Source organism: Sardina pilchardus, chromosome 7 (assembly GCF_963854185.1).
Source record: "Sardina pilchardus chromosome 7, fSarPil1.1, whole genome shotgun sequence".
NCBI lineage: Eukaryota > Metazoa > Chordata > Actinopteri > Clupeiformes > Clupeidae > Sardina > Sardina pilchardus.
The window spans coordinates 24,483,920-24,503,045 of NC_085000.1; the positions used below are offsets into that span (position 1 = coordinate 24,483,920).

The 19,126-nt window shown below is 45.7% G+C and overlaps 1 protein-coding gene across 2 annotated transcripts in view; it reads left to right on the forward strand.

Moving 5' to 3' along the window:
• Window positions 1-631: 631 nt before the first annotated feature.
• Window positions 632-19,126, forward strand: part of kcnd1 (potassium voltage-gated channel, Shal-related subfamily, member 1) — a 44,112-nt gene continuing 25,617 nt past the window's right edge. Inside the window, exons 1-2 of one of the 2 annotated variants that reach the window (XM_062541429.1) lie at window positions 632-742; window positions 2,686-4,127. In XM_062541429.1, the coding sequence (XP_062397413.1) occupies window positions 3,013-4,127 (1,115 nt within the window). In that variant the 5' untranslated portion in view covers window positions 632-742; window positions 2,686-3,012. Of the gene's footprint in view, window positions 743-2,087; window positions 4,128-19,126 lie in introns of both variants that reach the window. The other variant, XM_062541428.1, reaches the window with a different exon arrangement.

Below are 19,126 nucleotides of genomic sequence, written 5' to 3' on the forward strand. Positions count from 1 at the left end.
ATTAGAGCCTGTGGACATTTTTAAATTCCTCCTCAGTGCAGGTTGTTCTTCCCTCCTCTTTCTCTCGCCACATCCAGGACGAAAGAAAGTATACCCAGGCAGATATGTTATACTCGTGTGTCACATCTAAATGTGTCTATTAAAAATAAGCTGAGTCAAAGTTAAAATAAGACACGTGCGTTTTGCATGCAAAGTACCCAGTCCGTTCAGTCCGTTGAAGACTTTCCTATAGTGAACAGAACATCATCATCAGTGTCGTTCTTTCATTCCAGGCTAATGTAGGATGTAATGCATTGTTGAGAGATCTTAAGCACTATTGTGCATTTATGAGAGACAGAAAGAGACAGAGTGAGAGAGAGAGTGAGTTCAAGAGAGAGAGAGAGGGAGAGTGCAAGAGAGAGAGAGAAGAAGGGTGGTGGGTTGAGCAAGCAAATGAGAGGGAGAGAGAGGGAGAGCAAGCGCAGGCACAGAACAGGAGGAGGAGGAGGAGGAGGAGAGAGAGAGAGAAACAGAGGGAGAGTGAGAGAGAGAGGGAGGGAGGGAGAGAGAGAGAGAGAGAGAGAGTGGAGAGCTGCCAGGACTAAGCATTACAATCACTCCTGTACTATCCTGTATCCGATATGGTTGGACTGCAGCAGAGGGGCTCCTGCATACCTGTTCACCGGGCGCTGGTTTTTTACCCTTCCCTCTCCCCACGGCACACCGGACTCTACGCCCTCGTCTCCTCCAGCTAGGATGGAAGGTAAACTCATATTTTATCAAGACGTATATGGAGCGATAGAGCGTTCAAGTGAAGCTAAAGTGTGCTGAGCATGTCTCACATTCACAAGTTCATTGCTTTTTAGAGTACTCCTTAAAGACTGCCAGTTTTGTTGTGTGCATTTGCTGATTTGTTCACTTGCTGGATTGGTCTTGATTTGAGTCTTCAGGCAAGGTTTTATTTCGAGGGATTTGAGGGAAAGCACTGTCTTATTAAAGCCTCTTTCATGATACAACATGAAGAGTTTCGAGGAGGTTTGGTTTAAACTGGGAATAGAATTTAGAGGAGTTAGCCTACACCTTGAAATCACAGGAAGACAGTGTGGGATATACAATGCATGCCGTGCCTCTGCTGTGGGGACAAAACTTTGTTAATGACAGGTTAGTCCGTGGTTATGCTCCTTGTTTTAATTTGTGGTGTGCAGTTGGAAGATAATGTTATTGTCCTCTGGAGCAGGAAGTGGTGGATAATGTAGTATTGATTATCTGATCTGGAACGCATGCGGTGTCCTTGCACAGTTACTAGGCGTCTGGGCTGGGTCACCTGTCTTTTGTTCATGTTCAGTATTCTCTGTGTTAGGGCTTGTTGTCACAGATACGGCAGAGTTGTGATGCGGCTACTGGTGAGGACTGCACCAGTAGCCGTACTGCATGTGCATGGACTTCCATTGACTGAACCTCAGTGGGATGTTCTGGTGAACGCAGCATCTACTGTAGCCTATCCAGTTTATTGGAGAGCAACAGGAGAGATATACAAAGAATTGTTGTGCAAACCAGACATTAATTTATTTCTCTTGTTCGATTTAGCTTGATGGTTGACATTCAGCACTTGTACTGTAGTGTATATATTTTTGGTTCACATGGAGCACATTTTTGAGTGTCACTTTTTTTTGCTGTAAGTAAATTCATTGGAGGTGTACAGATTGTGTCAATGAGCGTCAAACATGCTCTCTAATGGTGATGAATGTTTTGTGGAACAGACTCTGAAAATGCAATTTAAAGAAATCTGCCAGTGGAATAGAAACCCTGTCAGTGGTGTTAAATTATACACATTTTGTGTGCATAGCCTTGGATCATGATATCACTGGCAGTTCTTTTTGTAGTAAAGAGAAAGTGACACTCAAAAGGTGCTCTCTCTGCCTTGAATACGGCACTCTTTCTTTCCATATACACAATGTGAATAAACACGGTCTGAGGAGCAGGCAGTGGAATTTCTGTATTTCTTAATGCCTCCCACTCTTATGCAGTCTGAGTGGCTCCGATAGACCTTCAAGTGCGCTGCTACTGCTGTGCAGCCTCTAAGTTCCCTGTGTTGTCTGTTTTGACAGGTTTGTAAAGAGATGACCATACAAGGAATGCAGGAGGACCTACGGCCCAAAAGTGCACCATTCGCAAAGGCCCCGTTAGAAACGCCTGAAACTGAGTAGACGCGACAGACTGGACTAAGTGCTAACGCTCCAGTCAAAGACAGGAAGAGAGTATATCAGACACTCACATAATCAAAGCTGGAGAGCTGTGCTTAGAGGGAGGAGAGCGAGGAAAGAGAGAGAGAGAGAAAGTGAGAGAGAGAGAGAAAGAGAGAGAGAGTGAAAGCGCAAGAGGGAGAAGCAAAAGAGGAAAAAAATGTGTCTATCTTGCAACTTTTGAGAGCATCAACACAATTTAATAAGTATTTGAAACGCCACAGAGCAGCAACAAATCTGTCTTCCGAGAGGGGAGCCAGTCAGTGAGGGCCAGACGCATTAACAACGCCATGTCTGGAAAGCTTCTATGAGCGCCACTAAAAGGACATCCATTAATGATACAGTGATCTTGTACAGATCCATTGTTGGATACATGTTTTCTGTTTTCTTTTTTTTGTGGTCATTTTAGATTTTTTTTTTTTCTTGAAAAGCTAATGGCTTGACTTTTGAACTTATTCTCCAGTGGTTTGGCCATGACCTTTTTCGTCGACGATGGAAATTCCTGCTCCTCACCCTGCGCTCTGCTCTTGCTACAAATGTCCATTCTCAGGTAAAACGAGTGGACTGGGACACTGAGACGGCACTCAACGAAAAAAAAAAAAAGGAAAAAAAAAAAACCACTAGCAAAGCCTGTTGTTCGGAAGCCAGCAGTTCGAATGATTATTGTGGAAGTACCATTCCTTTTCCTCTTGATCCGAAAAGGTTCACAAACAACCCCTCAGGGCCCCCCGCCACTGTTTCCCTTTATCTGTCCGTTGCTATAACAAGCTACAAAAATCGCTAAACAAAAATGGCCGCCGGAGTGGCAACATGGCTCCCCTTTGCCCGGGCAGCAGCGGTGGGCTGGCTGCCCTTGGCAAAGAAGACCATGCCCAAGCCCCCCATAGATAAAAAGAGCCGCAGCGATGAAATCCTTTTTGTAAACGTTAGCGGACTCCGCTTCCAGACGTGGAAAAACACGCTCGACCGATATCCCGACACTCTGCTGGGCAGTTCGGAGAAGGAATTCTTCTACAATGAGGACACTCAGGAATATTTCTTCGACAGGGACCCCGAAATGTTTCGCCACGTACTTAACTTTTACCGAACGGGCAAGCTGCACTACCCGCGCCACGAGTGCATTCAGGCCTTCGACGAGGAGCTGGCCTTCTACGGCATCGTGCCTGAGATTATCGGCGACTGCTGCATGGAAGAGTACCGCGATCGCAAGAAGGAGAACCAGGAGCGCCTGGCGGAGGACAACGAGGCGGGCGAGGGCGGCGACGCCCCGCTGCCCCCGAACAGCACGTCGCGCGAGCGGCTGTGGCGGGCCTTCGAGAACCCCCACACGAGCACCATGGCTCTGGTTTTCTACTACGTCACGGGCTTCTTCATCGCCGTGTCGGTCATCGCCAACGTGGTGGAGACGGTGCCCTGCCGGCCCATCAAGGGCACGGTGAAGGACCTGCCGTGCGGCGAGAAGTACTCGCTGGCCTTCTTTTGTATGGACACGGCCTGCGTGCTGATCTTCACCTTCGAGTACCTGATGCGGCTGTTCGCCGCGCCGAGCCGCTGCAAGTTCATGCGCTCGGTGATGAGCGTCATCGACGTGGTGGCCATCATGCCCTACTACATCGGGCTGATCATGCCCGAGAACGAGGACGTGAGCGGCGCCTTCGTCACGCTGCGCGTCTTCCGCGTCTTCCGCATCTTCAAGTTCTCGCGCCACTCGCAGGGCCTGCGCATCCTGGGCTACACGCTCAAGAGCTGCGCCTCGGAGCTGGGCTTCCTGCTCTTCTCCCTCACCATGGCCATCATCATCTTCGCCACCGTCATGTTCTACGCCGAGAAGGGCACCAAGGGCACCAACTTCACCAGCATCCCGGCGGCCTTCTGGTACACCATCGTTACCATGACGACTCTAGGGTAAGTCAGCCGCCGTCTCTCATCTCTGTTTTGACTGTTAATGGATCGTGAACGCCTCTCTTGGTCACAGGCTTTTTGCTTTAGCGCCGCTAAGTCTGTGCTCCGAATTACCTCTAGCGCTACGTAATGTCAGACACATTATGCGTTGATGTGAGATTGAGTGCTATGTACATTCTTTTATATGAACATTAGCCACTTAAAGGGTTGTCGTCTGACTGAGCGGTTTCTTTGCATTTGTCACACGTTCTGCCCACGCTTCCACTATGCTCACACCTCAGAGCCATTTACGGTTTACACTCAGTGGGCACGTAATTGCGCTCCAAATGGCATTCTGGGTAATGGCATATAGCAAACATGAGAAGAAGAACAGTGCAGAACAGGTGCGGGTGAACTCACCGCACAATATTCCTGTGAATGCTGATGAGTACACGCGACAATGTGAGATAGCAGACAGTATTTCGTGTCAGTTTTCAGTATCAGGTAAACCACAGCGATTAGAGCAATGCAAAAAACTCAGGATTCAGGTTTCAGGATTCAAGTCCGAGTTGAAGACTCTAAGCTAAATGTGGGGCAACAAAGATGGAAGACGAGCTAAACGGAAAAGGGATAACCATGAAAACAAACTGCACAACTGCCATAAAAATGACCTCCATCATCCCAAAGCCAATTAAAAATGTTGGGCAGCATGCTATATAGTGGGGGGTCGTAAAGAGAAGCTCATAATGGGCATTCCCATAACAAGGTTTGGTCGGCAGGATGACTGTGGGCGTCTGCCGAGCACGCTCAGTGCAGCCACACAGAGACAAACACAGGGGTCTGTCTAGTTTCTCAGACTTCGCCCTGATCATTATCTCCTGAGTCATCCCGCTTGTTTTTAGAAGATAGCAATCCCCCAGTCCATTAAACACAAATCAGTATGTGTCCAGTGTCTTAATGGATGCCTTCCACAGAAAGCACTCCTTTTCCTTCTTTATCTACTGTGTACTGGGGGTGGGGACCTGACCTTGGTATGGTTATATCTTAGGGGCTGTGAGTCGATATAATTTGAGGCATAGCGAAGAAAGGGGCTCAAGGAGATGCATGTGCGTGTCCGATAACACAAATACATACATGCAAATGTAGCAACCTACTCATTTTTTTTTTCTTGGATTGTATCTGAATCTTTTTAAGCGAGGCGAATGAAATGAGCATGCTCCAGGTTTTTGAAATTAAGAAGTGCGAAAGAGACGTGGGAGTTTTAATTTGTCGTGCTGCCACGAATCGTGACGGCCGCTCGCTTGTGGATGCGACTGCTGCGAGTGTGGAACCTCCACAGCAAGCTCCACTGCAGAGGCAACACTGTGCAATACAATATCAGCTCCACAGTCCCCCCCCCCTCCTCCGCCCGCCCCCGAATCCAAACCCATCAGCAGCACCACCAGCACTGAAGTCTCGCTCATTAGTCTGAGAGTGTGACTCGTCATAAGACACGTCCGTTGGGGCCACTGAAGCACGGCCATCTTGCAGCCTCATGGCGTGGGGAGGCGAAAGGGAGTGGGGGGAAAATGAACTGTGTCCGACGGAGCCAGGAATTCATGTTTTACTGATACAGCATGATGGCTCTCTATTTGATTGATTAAGGTGGAGCCTGGTCCAGAGTCCAGAGGAAACAATGGCTGAGCTGAGAGACGGAGGAAACAGAGAGAGCTCTTAGTCTTACTGTTTATATATATATATATATATAATATATACAGTAGGGCTTAGATGTTGAGCACCTTGATGTTGCTTTTGATATCTGGTAGGAGTTGGAGAGAGAAGAGAGTGGGCTTATGAAATAACTATAATTGGTTTCCACTTCACTTTTGCTTGATGTATTATTTCAGCAAACACGCTGTATGCATCCATTTGTATAGGGATTATGAAGCTATATGGAGTATAATAGCTACCGTGTTTTTTTTCTTTGATTCTTGAGGGCAAGAATTATGGTCACATTGTGCTGTTGTCACTAAATAGGAGCTAAGGCATTTCATCAGTTATAGCATATTTATGTACAACAGCAGTTTGGATCATCCATAAACAGAGATAATACTGATCTAGCACTGTGTATGGCTGTCAAAGTCTCATGACAAATTGGCTTGGCTTAAATATCAAATTCCCATTAATGTTAATAACGGCAATCTATTTTTTTCCTGAAGAGCTTAATCTGGTTGTACATTATGTAAATAGAGGTACATATAACATTTATCTTAACTCATTGGCTGCCAGCCATTTTCAGTGCAGAGCGCTCCATACTGCCAGACGTTTTACAACATTTTGACCGTTTTTCCAAGATCCACCGAACGGTGAGATTTATGAGTATGTAAACACCAAGGGTACCAAATGAAAAAGTAGACTCTCTTCTTTCACCAGGAAAAAACGGTTTGTTTCTATCGTTTTCCGTTCTTTAGTTATCGTCAGTAGAACATGGGTTGGTTTTGCTAAAAACACCTGTTTTTGACCAAAAAATGGAGAAAACGATCTTTTTGTGAAAATCAACTTTTTAACGTTAGCGTTTCAGTAGTATGTCAACCACGATTGCACTGTTATCTCGTCAGTCTCGTCAAGGTTGCTAGGGACTCTGATGGTCGCTATAGACTTTGAACAGGACGGTAGACTTAGCAAGCTAGCACTAGCAAAGTTGTTGTTAGTCTATATAGCAATATTCAATGTAAATGCATCATACCGTTCACATGTTTTCCATCCTTGATGTAAGAAGTAAGCATATTTATTCGCTGGACCACGTGCAAACTAGATCCACTGTGGTCGATCTTCAGTTTGTTAGCTTGCATCTTGCATGTTGCATCCCTGCATGTTGGCTCTACAGGCAGATACTAATCATCCAAATGGCACTGCTGCCATCTAGCGGCTCGGATCGCTAGTACAGTCTGTTTACAAGCCTGAAACCATGCCAGATCGTTCCCAAGCCCACCCAGGAGCCATCCCCATTGAAAAACGCAATTGACGTCTATAGACGTCAATGGCAGTCAACGTATGTGTCTAAATTGACGTTTAAAGACGTCAATGGCAGTTAATGAGTTAATAGTCCTGCATAGTTAACCTGACTTTCGCCAGATCCTGTAGTTCGCTGTCTGCTTCACACAAGGATCTGGGACTTCTCGATAGGAGATGTATTTATGAAGGCGGGTCCTTGTAAAACATCCTCGCATGTGATTTGATAAACCACCATAAAGCTCTTGCCAAACTCGGTCGGAAGAAGAGTAAAAACATCCTTGCCACCAATAAATGTCTTCAAAACTATTCTCTGTTAATCTTTTAAAGAATGAATACTTGATATATTCGACAAAACGGTTGAAATAGCAGAATCAATGTCAGCACAAGACTCCTCGCTGCGTGCCGCCATTGTTATTTGAATCAAACACTCGCTTCGGCGCTCCTGATTGGTTGCTCATTTTTTGAGCACTGGCAGGGGTTTGGATTGCCCTCGCGTCCAGACCCTTGTGTGGAGCTCAGCGAAACGCCTCTGGTGGAGCATGGCGGAACTACAAGGGTCTGGCGAGAGTCAGGCTACTGCATAGTATGAAAATGCTGAGAGCTGTTTTAGACCAAAAGAAATCACATGGTTTGTGTAAGCACCTCTCATAAGGCAGATAAATGGAGACTGCTGTGCAGGCCTGGAACATTCCAAGACGAAATGACATCATCCTCCTCGCAACAAACACTATGGGAGAACATGGATGCTGTCCCCAAATCCCTTATTTTCCTGTCTTCCGCTGGCACTCTGCTATAAATCATCTGGGGAAAACTAAGGCAGTAAGAAAGCAGAGCACATCTCTCGGATACACGTGTGCAGATGGATAGCTGTGACGAGCAGAGCCAGTGAATAAGCGCTTTTTGAAACGCACATAGCATCACCACACTAAGCTCCTCTTGGGTGAAATGGCAAGGTAAATGACAGAGTGGAATTGCAAAGCATTTTTTATGAAATGTCATCTCATGGTCATGGATTAGGCGCATGAGTTGGATGAGTTATTGAAGTTGTGTCAGCATTTCAAACTATGAAATTGAGCAAATCCAGCTTTCATGGCATGTATTCAAATTCTGACCGCATTCTTCTCTGTGGAATATATGGAGAGGACGGTCATTCAATCACATTGTTAAGAGTTGGCCAAGGGATGGTGACATGTTTAATGTGCTAAGGTAACAAGATGAAGATGAGAGTCTTTGTCTTGCCATCACCCTGTCTATTGATAACTGCGTTGGCTTCCGAGGAGAAATTCCAAACGTGTGAAAAATGGCTTTAAAATGATAACTCTCATTCCTCCGCAGCTGGAGTGTTTTGGCACACGGCGTTTCGGGCCCAGGCGTAATGATGATGTTAGCGGCGGGGCCATCAGTTAAACATCCGATCCTCTCCAAAAGTACTTGTAGTCCCACAAAGTGTTGAGAAGAACCTCATTATCCTCAGCTCTTCCGTCAGCAGGAATTCAAGGCCACCTCCGAAGAAGAAGGGAAGTAGGGAAAAGGGAAATAATTATGAGGAGCAAATGATGAAATGCAAAGCTTCTGGTGGTGCTGTGGTGTAGATGTACGCAGAAAGAGTGAGAGAGAGAGAGAGAAAGAGGAGAGAGAGAAAGATAAAAAGAACATATTTTGCCTGAAAGACTAACGCAATACTGCATGCATTCCATTCATGAAGGCTTCCATGCATGGAGACAGGTGAATCATACAGAAAAAAGCTATTACACAATCCTATTTCACGTGCATTTCGATTTGCATTTACATAAGTTTGGCTAGATAAAACAGAGATAACCTGGCAGAGTAATCCCACATTGTTTCCATGCCTCTGAGATGAATGAATGATTCTAATGAATGAACGCATATTTTAATTTCTTTCCACATTCCATATACAGTATATATATATATATATATATATATTTCTTTCCACGTTTTGTGCTGACCGGGCACAGACGGCGACTAGATGCACTAATGGTTCAGCGGCCTCGCCCGGCTGAAGAGCCGCGGTCTCCACGATGATGGCTTGTTAAACGTGCCGCTTTAGCCTTAGTGTGCAGAAAGATTGCGAGTAATGTATGCTGATCAAAGCAGCGCCGGCAAAGGCTCACCAGAGACTCCGCTCAATGAGTGCAAGATTCTATTTGCAATTACTTGACCTCGTCTCTGGCGGCAGCTGACTAGAGCTCTCATTAATGGGACTTAATATCTACCTTTTTTTCCCTGCTACTCCCCTGACCTTGGCCTATTCCCAGATAACTGGCCGAGCAAGGAAGCGAGGGCCCTCAAGAGGTGTGTGATGGGCCGTATGTGTGTGTGTGTGTGTGTGTGTGTGTGTGTGTGTGTGTGTGTGTGTGTGTGTGTGCGTGTGTGTGTTGGGGGGGAGCATTGGAGTTAACAAGAATGCCTGAAAATCAGTCCAGTTTTCATTTGCTCCATAATTGAACATGCTCAGAGGAATACTAACGTCACCGATTTTTTAAGTACACGTATTGTCCATATCCAATGGCTTAGCGCTGGTGATTATGCCCATGAAGTATGTTTTGATTCAGCCTGGCATATACAGACCAATAATAATTAATTACAGACCAATTAATGGATCGTTATATGAGACGTTATTACAATACATGTTACAGTACTTCAGCTCAGTTAGAGTCAACTGTGACAGATTTCCAGGCACACAAGTCTGATCCTTTGGCACAGCACCTACAGTATACAGCAATGCCTCATGATCTGTCCGTCTGAGTTTCTGATAAGAGAAGTTACAGTTACGGCTGAATTCTCTCACAAATCCACTTTTTTCCCCTCTAGACAACAAGCCGCTTTGCTTCTATTGCATCATTTGCTCCTCTGTGGAGTCGTATTGGCCTGTCACTCACCATCTGCTGGAGGATTATGTAAGGATCTTGGGGCGGGGCAGGGAGCAAAAAAAAAAAAAAACCCACACTCGTCTGTCCTTGAACAATACAGTACAAGGCTCAGGGGACTTCATAACAACAGCCCTAAGCACAAATGTCACTGACACAGTCTGATTATTTCATTTGAATGGCATCCGTTGCTTTGGGGTTGGGTAAGACCCTTTGCCCTCTCGCATCCGGTCCATAGTAAATCTGTGAGTGTGTGTGTATGTGTGTGTGTGTGTGTGTGTGCCAATTCAGCCCTGGCGCATCGATGAGTTATTTAACGTCGGAGATCGCTCGCTGCCATCAGGGCACTTTGTTAGCAGGGCAGCTCCCTCACCTGTTGTTGGAAGCATGCCACGGAGGGGACAGCGGCAATAACATCTATTAAAATAAGTAGCGGAACCTGCTGCAGTCTCCTTTAGATAAACCTTTGAGTACAAGGGTACAGAATGCCTATGACGTAGAATAGAGAACACCAATACAGAGTCAGGCGTCACCAGGTACGTAATTGAAGTGCTCTATTCGTGGAGCGTATGCTCTAACAATTAGTTTTCCACTATCATCAATGGAACTGGATACTCCGGGCGTGATAGTGCTGCGTACATCCAAATAGGCTACAAATTAGACCAGTCTTCGAAAAACGGTTTTACAGTAAGCTCTGTGAACGGAACGTTTCCGTTACTCGACATAATGGCGACCGAAGCACTATGATGGACTTAACGAGAATGGAAAAATAAAACATGTTTTGACTGAGTGCAGAGAGGCTCCTCTTCACACACTTACTGTAGCTATGTACTGTAAATGCCCGTCGGAGATCCCGAGAAGCACTCGCTGACCATAAACAGAGCCGTGCGGTAGAGACCTGACTGTACGTAGCCTCAGGGGTCACGGACTTGGCTCCCTGGAAAGTGCCAGAGATTGATTTTTATCGCTGTCATCATCTTTGTTTATGGACGGCAGAGTATTACCCTTACTAATGAAAGCGTAATGCCCCACTCTGCGAAGACATTTCAGTTGGCCTTCTCCTATAATCATAGATCATAAAATCTTTGTTTTGCAGACGTAAGATCTCAGATGTGGTCACGATAAAGAGTATTTATGTCACTGTACACAATAGTATATAATGGAAACAGATAGACCAGGGTTTTTTTTGCTGCTTTTGAATCTGCCTTATGTTTTCTTCTTGACTAATGTTGTAGCTGTTGCTGCTTCATCTGTTTCTCCTTTCTCTCTGCCAATCCCTTTGCCCCACACAATGCATCGGATTTAATCACTGAGAGTGATCTTAACCAAGTGAACAAAAAGTATTTATCTGCCGTGCTCAGAGAAAGAGAGCTTCAGCTCGCAAAAGCAAGGCCTCCAGGCTCCAAGTGGACACACGCAATCAGACGAGTAGGGATATGGTCAATGTATGTGATTTTGTGTGTGGGTGTGAGTCAGAATAGCAAAACAAAATCTTAATCTATCCCTCACACATCAACGTTTTATCGTGCTGTAAATACAATGTGTTGGATATTTCAGATTTCTTTAAAACAATGCAAACATCTATGTTATGGAAATACTCACCAAAACAATCCACCTCTCCACTAAACCACTCTATCAAACCAGCCACTTCATCTTCTTCCTATATAAATCTGTCCCACTTTTCCGAGCACCCCGGAATGACCCCATATTGTTTTTATTCGCCCAATCTCTGTGTTTCATCCAGTTCTGTCACACATATCACATCTTGATGCATTCCATGCATGTAAAGTAAAGATGGGAATTCACCAAAAGATGACACGCCATGCGCTATAGGCAGGAACATACTATAAATTCCACCATTTTAAAAAATACGGTGTTTGTCAGATCGAGTGTTGGCCCATTTTTCACCTGGACGCTTTAAAGTCCATTTGTATACAAGTGCACAAAACAGCCCCGTTGTAATTCATGCTCGTGCTGCCCAGCGCACTGTGTGCCCCTGCGCGGACAATATGCCGACAATCCATAATCTTTAAAGAAAAGCAGACATTGGGCTTTTTCTACGGTAACTGGATTTGTTGACCTGTGAAGGTTTTCGGGAATGTTGCCTGACCAAAACAGATGGATGTGTCACCGCAACCTTGCTACTGTTTACAGTACGGCTACACAGCGCTGTATGTTGCCGTGGCATTTCCATTTAGCGTAGAGCTCCAAATCAGTTTGCACTGCCGCGGCGACGGATGTAAACACCTGTCCGACTGCATAAAGATCATACATAACATTAAACACATTCAAACATTACATCACGTTTAAAAACCTTCCGTACAGTCGTACAGATGTTCTACTGCACGTAGCTCCTGGAGAATAGCAGGCTATTGAACACATGTAGCTGGCATGTAGGTCCCTGGGCTCAGCCAGATGGAACTGATAGGGGCATAAAAGCAAGCCATGTGCTGCATTTAACCTGGGGCTATTGCCTTGTCCTATCACAGCCTACAAGCCTCTCCTAAGAGTGAGTAAACAAGCAGCCCTCTGTCCACATGTCAGAAGGTCCTTCAGTGTTTATTCAAAGGTAGTGAATGACAGGCCCGAGCTCTTTTGAGGCATCATTCAGGTACACTAACACCATCTTTTCATGGGTCGCTCATTCAAAGTGGTGAGCTTTCAAACGACCTATAGCGAGAGGAGACGACCCAGGAGCCAGTCAGCGAGAGAAAGAGAGAGAGAAAGAGAGAGAGAGAGAGAGAAGGGAGAAGAGAGAGAAAGAGAGAGAGTGAGTGCTTGATGTGGCACTGTGGCGTTAATTGTTCCACTCTCGCTCCGCTGTACCTGGCACACTTGGTGGCTGCTGCTCAAGCCGCGCGTGGTGACTTTTTTTTTTTTGTTCCGTCTAAAAATAATTGGGCGGCTCTGCTCCGTCGGACGGCCCCTCGCTGTGGCCCGTCTGCGCGCTGGACCTGACCTATTTTGCCGGCGGAGGTGTGCACACACACACACACGCGCGCGCACACGCACACCGCCCGAGATGACAAAGCCGGCGTCTTTTCCCTCCGCCCCGAACTCCAGCCCCCCGACTCTCTCTCTCTCTCTCTCTCTCTCTCTCTCTCTCTCGCCGGGGCCCGCACCTCTCCCGGCGGGTCGGCCGAGTAACGGGCAGACGTGCCACCGCGCCGTGTCTTAACCCCACAGCAGAGGGTAGAGTAGAGTGACAGGAAGCTCATAATCCACTGGGGGCCTCCTCTCCTCGCAATAACATTTTATCCTCTTCGTATTCTTTCGGTGGTGTTATGAGTTTATAAGTGGTCTGACTTGGAAGCCTTCATAGCGGCGTTGCTATATTTCAGCAATACAGCTATATACTGTTAGAACATAAAAGATAGGAAAGATGGAGTGATTAGAGTGATGTATTGGGCATGTGTGAATTGCGTAAGCAGTGCAAGATGGCAAAACAGGCTTGTGGCGCATTTAAAGCCTATTTTGGCTGGATTCCTGTGGATGGGGAGGGTTTATAGCCATTGAGAGAGAAGGAAACTTTCAGCACAGTCATCCCTATGAAAAGGGCAGGCAGCCAGGTCTGGGGTCTGACAACCTGGGCCTCTGCACTGACCTCATACACACACACACACACACACACACACACACAAATGCACACAAACACACACTTACACACACAAACACACGCTTACTCACAGTCCATTAATAATAAAGACAGAAGGTGACTTCCAATCAATGAGTCTCTGCACTGGCCACCTGTGTGGTGGAGGCAGCCATGGAGGCATGCTCCTCAGCAGACGCCCAGCGTACCGCCTCTCTTTACGCTCCATATTAGACCATCACCAGACCCCCAGCACCCTGAACAGAGAGAGAGAGAGAGAGAGAGAGACATTAGGACATGGTCCCATGCTTCCCTGGCTCCATTATCTTCTCCTCCCCCTCCTCCTCTTCCTCCACCTCCTCCTCCTCCTCCTCTTCCTCTACTCATCAGCATCACTATGGCAATGGGATCATGGTTTCAACATCCGTTTAAAAACCTGATCCCTCTTCTCTCGAGTCTCCTCCACTACCACCCACTGACACTCTCCTCTCCAGCACAGAGGAGAAGAGAGAGAGAGAGAGAGTGAAAGAGAGAGAGAGAGAAAGAGAGAGTGAGAGTGTGAGTTTTTCAAATGCTTTTGTCTTACAGACTCACAGTAGGGGAGCCTCTAATACGGAGGATTTGGTGCTATTCCCCTTTGAGCTTATCGGCAAGAAAGGCCCCTGTTGATGTATGGTACCTTTACCTACACCACTTGGTTTTGTTTTGTTGTTGTTCCCCCCCCCCCCCCCCCCCCCCCAAGTGCTCTCGGCGCGTCCTGATGTGGGCTTTTTGTTGTTGTTGTTGTGAATGTGTGCCGGGGAAGTGTTCAGCGAGGTTTTTTAGCCACAGAGATGAACATCAGCTGCCATCTCCAGCGCGTCTAGCGACAGTGATATTTCATTTATGGCTCTTCTCTTATTTCCACCACATGTCACAATTCTTCCCGCCTTAGAACGGGTCAGAAAAAAAAAAACAGACAAAACGGGTGATTTATTGAGAGATCACTGATCGGACCGTCCAGCCCACACTGTGCCTCTCACTCTTCCTCGGCTATCTAATCACCCTGGAAATGGTATTGTTGCCGTGATTTATGGCCCTCGCAAATACGGGTCTGTTTCTGGAGGGAAAAGGGACTCAATGTCACTTTGAAAACGGAGGAAACGGAACATGATGCAGACCCCTCTAATTTTAGAAGAGTGGTAGTGTCCACTCCCGGCGTACTGTACCATAGATAGCTGATCATGCTATTCACTACTGCACACTGGGCCTGGACTAAGTAATGGGTGACGTATTTTCTTGCCTATTGACATTTTTATATTCTCTGTAGTTGCAGTTCATTGTATGATACAGTAACAGAGTCGTGACCTCATTCGTTGGGCCAGCCACCAGCCAAGCAATGTTTATACTTCAGCTCTGTTTTAAAGATGAAAGAGTCTTACCATCATAATTCATGCAGTGTTTTGGAGCCCTGGTGGAAAAGCCTAGAAATGAAAAATGTGTCTTAAACTTTGCCTTTAAGAGGAGAGGGCTCTTTTTTCATGAGTTTTCACTCCTTTGGCCTGACACACACCCTGCCAGGGGAATAGATGCAGTCTGTTTCGAGAGAAGCAGACACATTTATACAGAGTGTGTTAAATATAGGGGCCTTTCAGGGATTCACCCAGGTTGATGAGCAGAATCAGTGTCCTCAAGAAGGTTGTTTTTTGAAAAGAAAAAAAAAAACCTCATAAATATTGCAAATGTATGTTTACTCTCTAATTATCCACGTATTTAGCAGGTTTAGGATATTCCTCTACAAGCAGTCGAACATGGTAATTTGTGGCCTGCTTCTCATCTTCGGTCATTACCGTCCTAATGTACAATATTATGCAGGGCCATTTCATATACGGCGGCTGTCATTTCTGGCAATAATCATTCAAGATGGCTCGCTTGTTGCACCACCTCCATTTCCTGCCACTACACAAAAGGGACAGCTAGCCTAGATGGGCCTCGGCAGTGATAGCAGTTTAATTCAAACCACTGAAGCATAAACACTGAAGCACTGAAGAGGGGAGGGGGTGGATGGGGGTGGGGGTGGTGGTGGTGGTAGTGGGGATGGAGGAGAGGGGGGGGGGGGGGCAGTGTAGCATGCAGGCAGGAGAAATACTGAGTGCTCAATACTCCAGCACTGTGTCCAGTACGCTTCTGATTTATATGCAAGCTGGCGATGAGCGCTTTGTCCAGTTTATGACATATTGGCGCTCGAAAACCCGCCCTCCTATAAGTGTATGTTCGTTAAGCAAGCTATTCGTTATCTTACACAGGACTCCAACCCTAGAAATGCTGGAATAACATTTTTTTTTTTGTACACTGACGCAATATGGTGAAGCTAATGAGATCTGAACCTCGCTAGAGAAAACAAGTCTGATGTGAAAATTAAAAGATACATACAGTACAGTATACTCTACAGCCTTCAGAAATAGGTGAGAGCATCTGGCTTAATATGCATCCTAGCAACAGTTTGAGTCTATACATGAGATAATTATAAGGTAATTAAATGACCCCCCTCCCCTTCCTCCCTTAACAACGGTCAATTATTTAATCTTTCCACATTGCAGTGTTTTCAAAATGCTAGTGAAAATACAACAGAGCGGTAAGCTGAGGTGCAAAGCTGTGTTCATAGACTGAGCCGGAGAGTGCTGCTGGGCTGCTGGTGGAATATTTTACTGTGATTGCCGAGGGACAAAAGGGGGGCAGGTGGTGTAAACAATTGACTATCAAGAACTGGAAGAGGAACATGAAATCCCAATCCCCTCTCCTGAAAATTTGATGCACAGCCCATCAATAAGTAATTGCCAAAATATTACACAGGCTTTATGAAGAGTCGTGAGACCGGAGCCATGTTTGCCCTCGCCGTGACACTGGATCCATGTCCCAAACACATATATTTTACAGCGTTTTACTGCAAAATGTGGCCAACTCTGGGCATGAGATATGGCAGTAGAGGCTGCTGGCGTAGAATTTTATTTGTGTGTCATAATGTGGGGCAGCCGTGCACAGTATTTCACACAGCGCATCATGTAAACGACCTTTCACTCCTCATTTCATTTGCTCTAAGTGTTATTTATTTGTCTGTGTTATATCTTATTATCATTAAGTGCTACTCTGCCTTGACAGAGATCTCCATCATATCTCGCTCCTCACTCCTACTGATCTTCTCATTATAGAAGCTAGCCAATTTCCTCAATAAAGACATCATTTTTCAGACAATTAAATTTACTGCAATTTCATTTATTGCCGAAGAATAAATTTGCCTTAATGAGAGTACTTGATTGAATCTTAAACCTCCTTTTGACCGAAAATTATCTTCACCCCCTCTGACAGTGACTCTTGCCTCAGACAGTACGCGATCTACACATTAAATTGCTTTCCCCTGCAATATTACAGCCCTTATTTCGCCATCAATCAAGCAATGCGGAGTAATTCCTACCTATCTCTTTCAAGGCAGGCTTAGAGTATCTCATATCAGTCAGAAAAAGCTGACCATTCATAGTACGGCTGATGTCCAAATTCTATTAGTCTTTGACACAAAGGATTATCATTGCCACCACAACCCTACACCCCCTTTGCCCATTGACTTATTTGAATACGAGCTACTGTACAATCACCTCGTTTAAAGTTTTATCTAATTCCCCTGTAACATTCTACTTTTCTCGACCTGAACACGTCACCTTATCAAGCCTACCTAAAAGGCTATGATAAATAAATAAAGCGAGACAAAATGGGAGCAAATTGCATTTCATGAATAAAATATAAAGTCATTGGCTAGTATGATCCATCTTCAATCATGCAGGCCAACATGATCCTTAGGTCTCCCACCCCCCAACCTCTTTCATTCCATCAAGTACACATGCATAAGCTTCCAAGTCTCCAAGTCTCTCTCTCTCTCTCTCTCTCTCTCTCTCTCTCTCTCTCTCTCTCTCTCATTCTCTCACTCACTCTCTATATATATTTCCCACAATACCCTGGTGCTGATTAAAACACACTCACAGCAGAGTCAGTAAAGTGCCTTGCAAGAGGATGGGCTATTGACATACCGGCCAGATCGCATGGGACATGTTTACGACCACTTCACTGTCCAACCACACCATGCGTCCTCCATCAGATCAGATGTGTTTGAGAGAGAGAGTGCATCTTCAGGATAACTTGCGCTCATTGCATCGGCATTTGAAAATACCCCCTTCCGCTGATGAAGACATACGATAGCGGCATTAGCTCACCATACGCGTGCGTGCGGCTATATTTAAACCCTGAAATAGCCTCCCGCCGAGTGAAATAAAAGGCATTTGAGGCAGCTGACGTGCGCTGCTGCTGCCCATACATCATAAGGCGCAGGGGCGTTCGGCGCTGTTGTTTAGTTGAGACACACGTAGGAGTCAGTTTGGTAGCATGGTATAGATCATACGCACAGCAAAGCACAGTAAGCAAGCACTTTGTCAAGACGCGATGCCTGCGGTTTAACCCAACCCAGTGGCAGTGAGGCTCGGGAATTCCATCATGGCCTGAACAAGAGGAAGGGTACTTGCCCGTTTCGGTCTTGATTATTGTCTCTGTTTGTTTGTTTGTTCTGTGTTTTCCAACATCTTTTTTTTTCTTCGCTTCCTGTGCCCTCAAGCCCCAAAGAGAATATTTCAGTTTGGTTTTAGAGAATAAACAGACCAACTCCAGAGGTGACAGCAGCGCAGTGCAGCGCTGGGACTCTTGCAGGGGCCTTGTTTTAGTTTTAGTCCTCCCCAATAAGTCACCCGCTTCCACCCGAGGGGCAAATCATAAGAACGGGTAAGAGACGCAACGTTACGTAGTAGTGTAGCCGTAATGAATATAGTGTCTCAGGCTAATGGTGATGCTAACATAAAATCCATACAGTGGGTGCATTACTGCTGTCACATGGTAACAGAATTTAATGACCCGAGCTTTTTGCCGTTGTAAATCTGCGAGGAAGGATAGCTGAGTTGGCCACACTTTCATGTATTTACAGTGCGTGTGCCTGCGTCCCAGTAAAATGCTGCTCCTTATGATTATTTTAAGAAAAGTGTGCCTTGTAGTTCACCCTGTCCTGTCCTCAACAAAGCTGAACTGCTATAAAAAGACACGGAGAGACAAAAACAACGGTCTTCGGTTTGAAACGATGCTTCAGATCCGTTTTGATTCATATCATTCATTAGATCTAGTTGATGAAGATCTTAGAGCTCTCCCCTTTCCTCTCTCCTCTGGCTAAGTCATCACAAATGAGGATATCATCATCCTCATCTTACTGTGCGCAAAACCACTAGTGACTAATCCATTCTATTTTCTCCTCACCATATTAACCCATCTTTCTCTCTCCACCTCTCTCCCTCTCAAAGAGGCACCTGCTAATAATGGGCACTGCAGTGACATAGGCCTATGTGTGCCAGGGAAAAGCCAAAATACGGAAAATCGATCAGGTCATTGTGGGTATGGTAGGCATTATTTTATCAGTAAAGCATATGCTTATCCATTCAATGACCAAATGCTGATGAGATGGCAAAAGGCTTGTACTGTAAGTA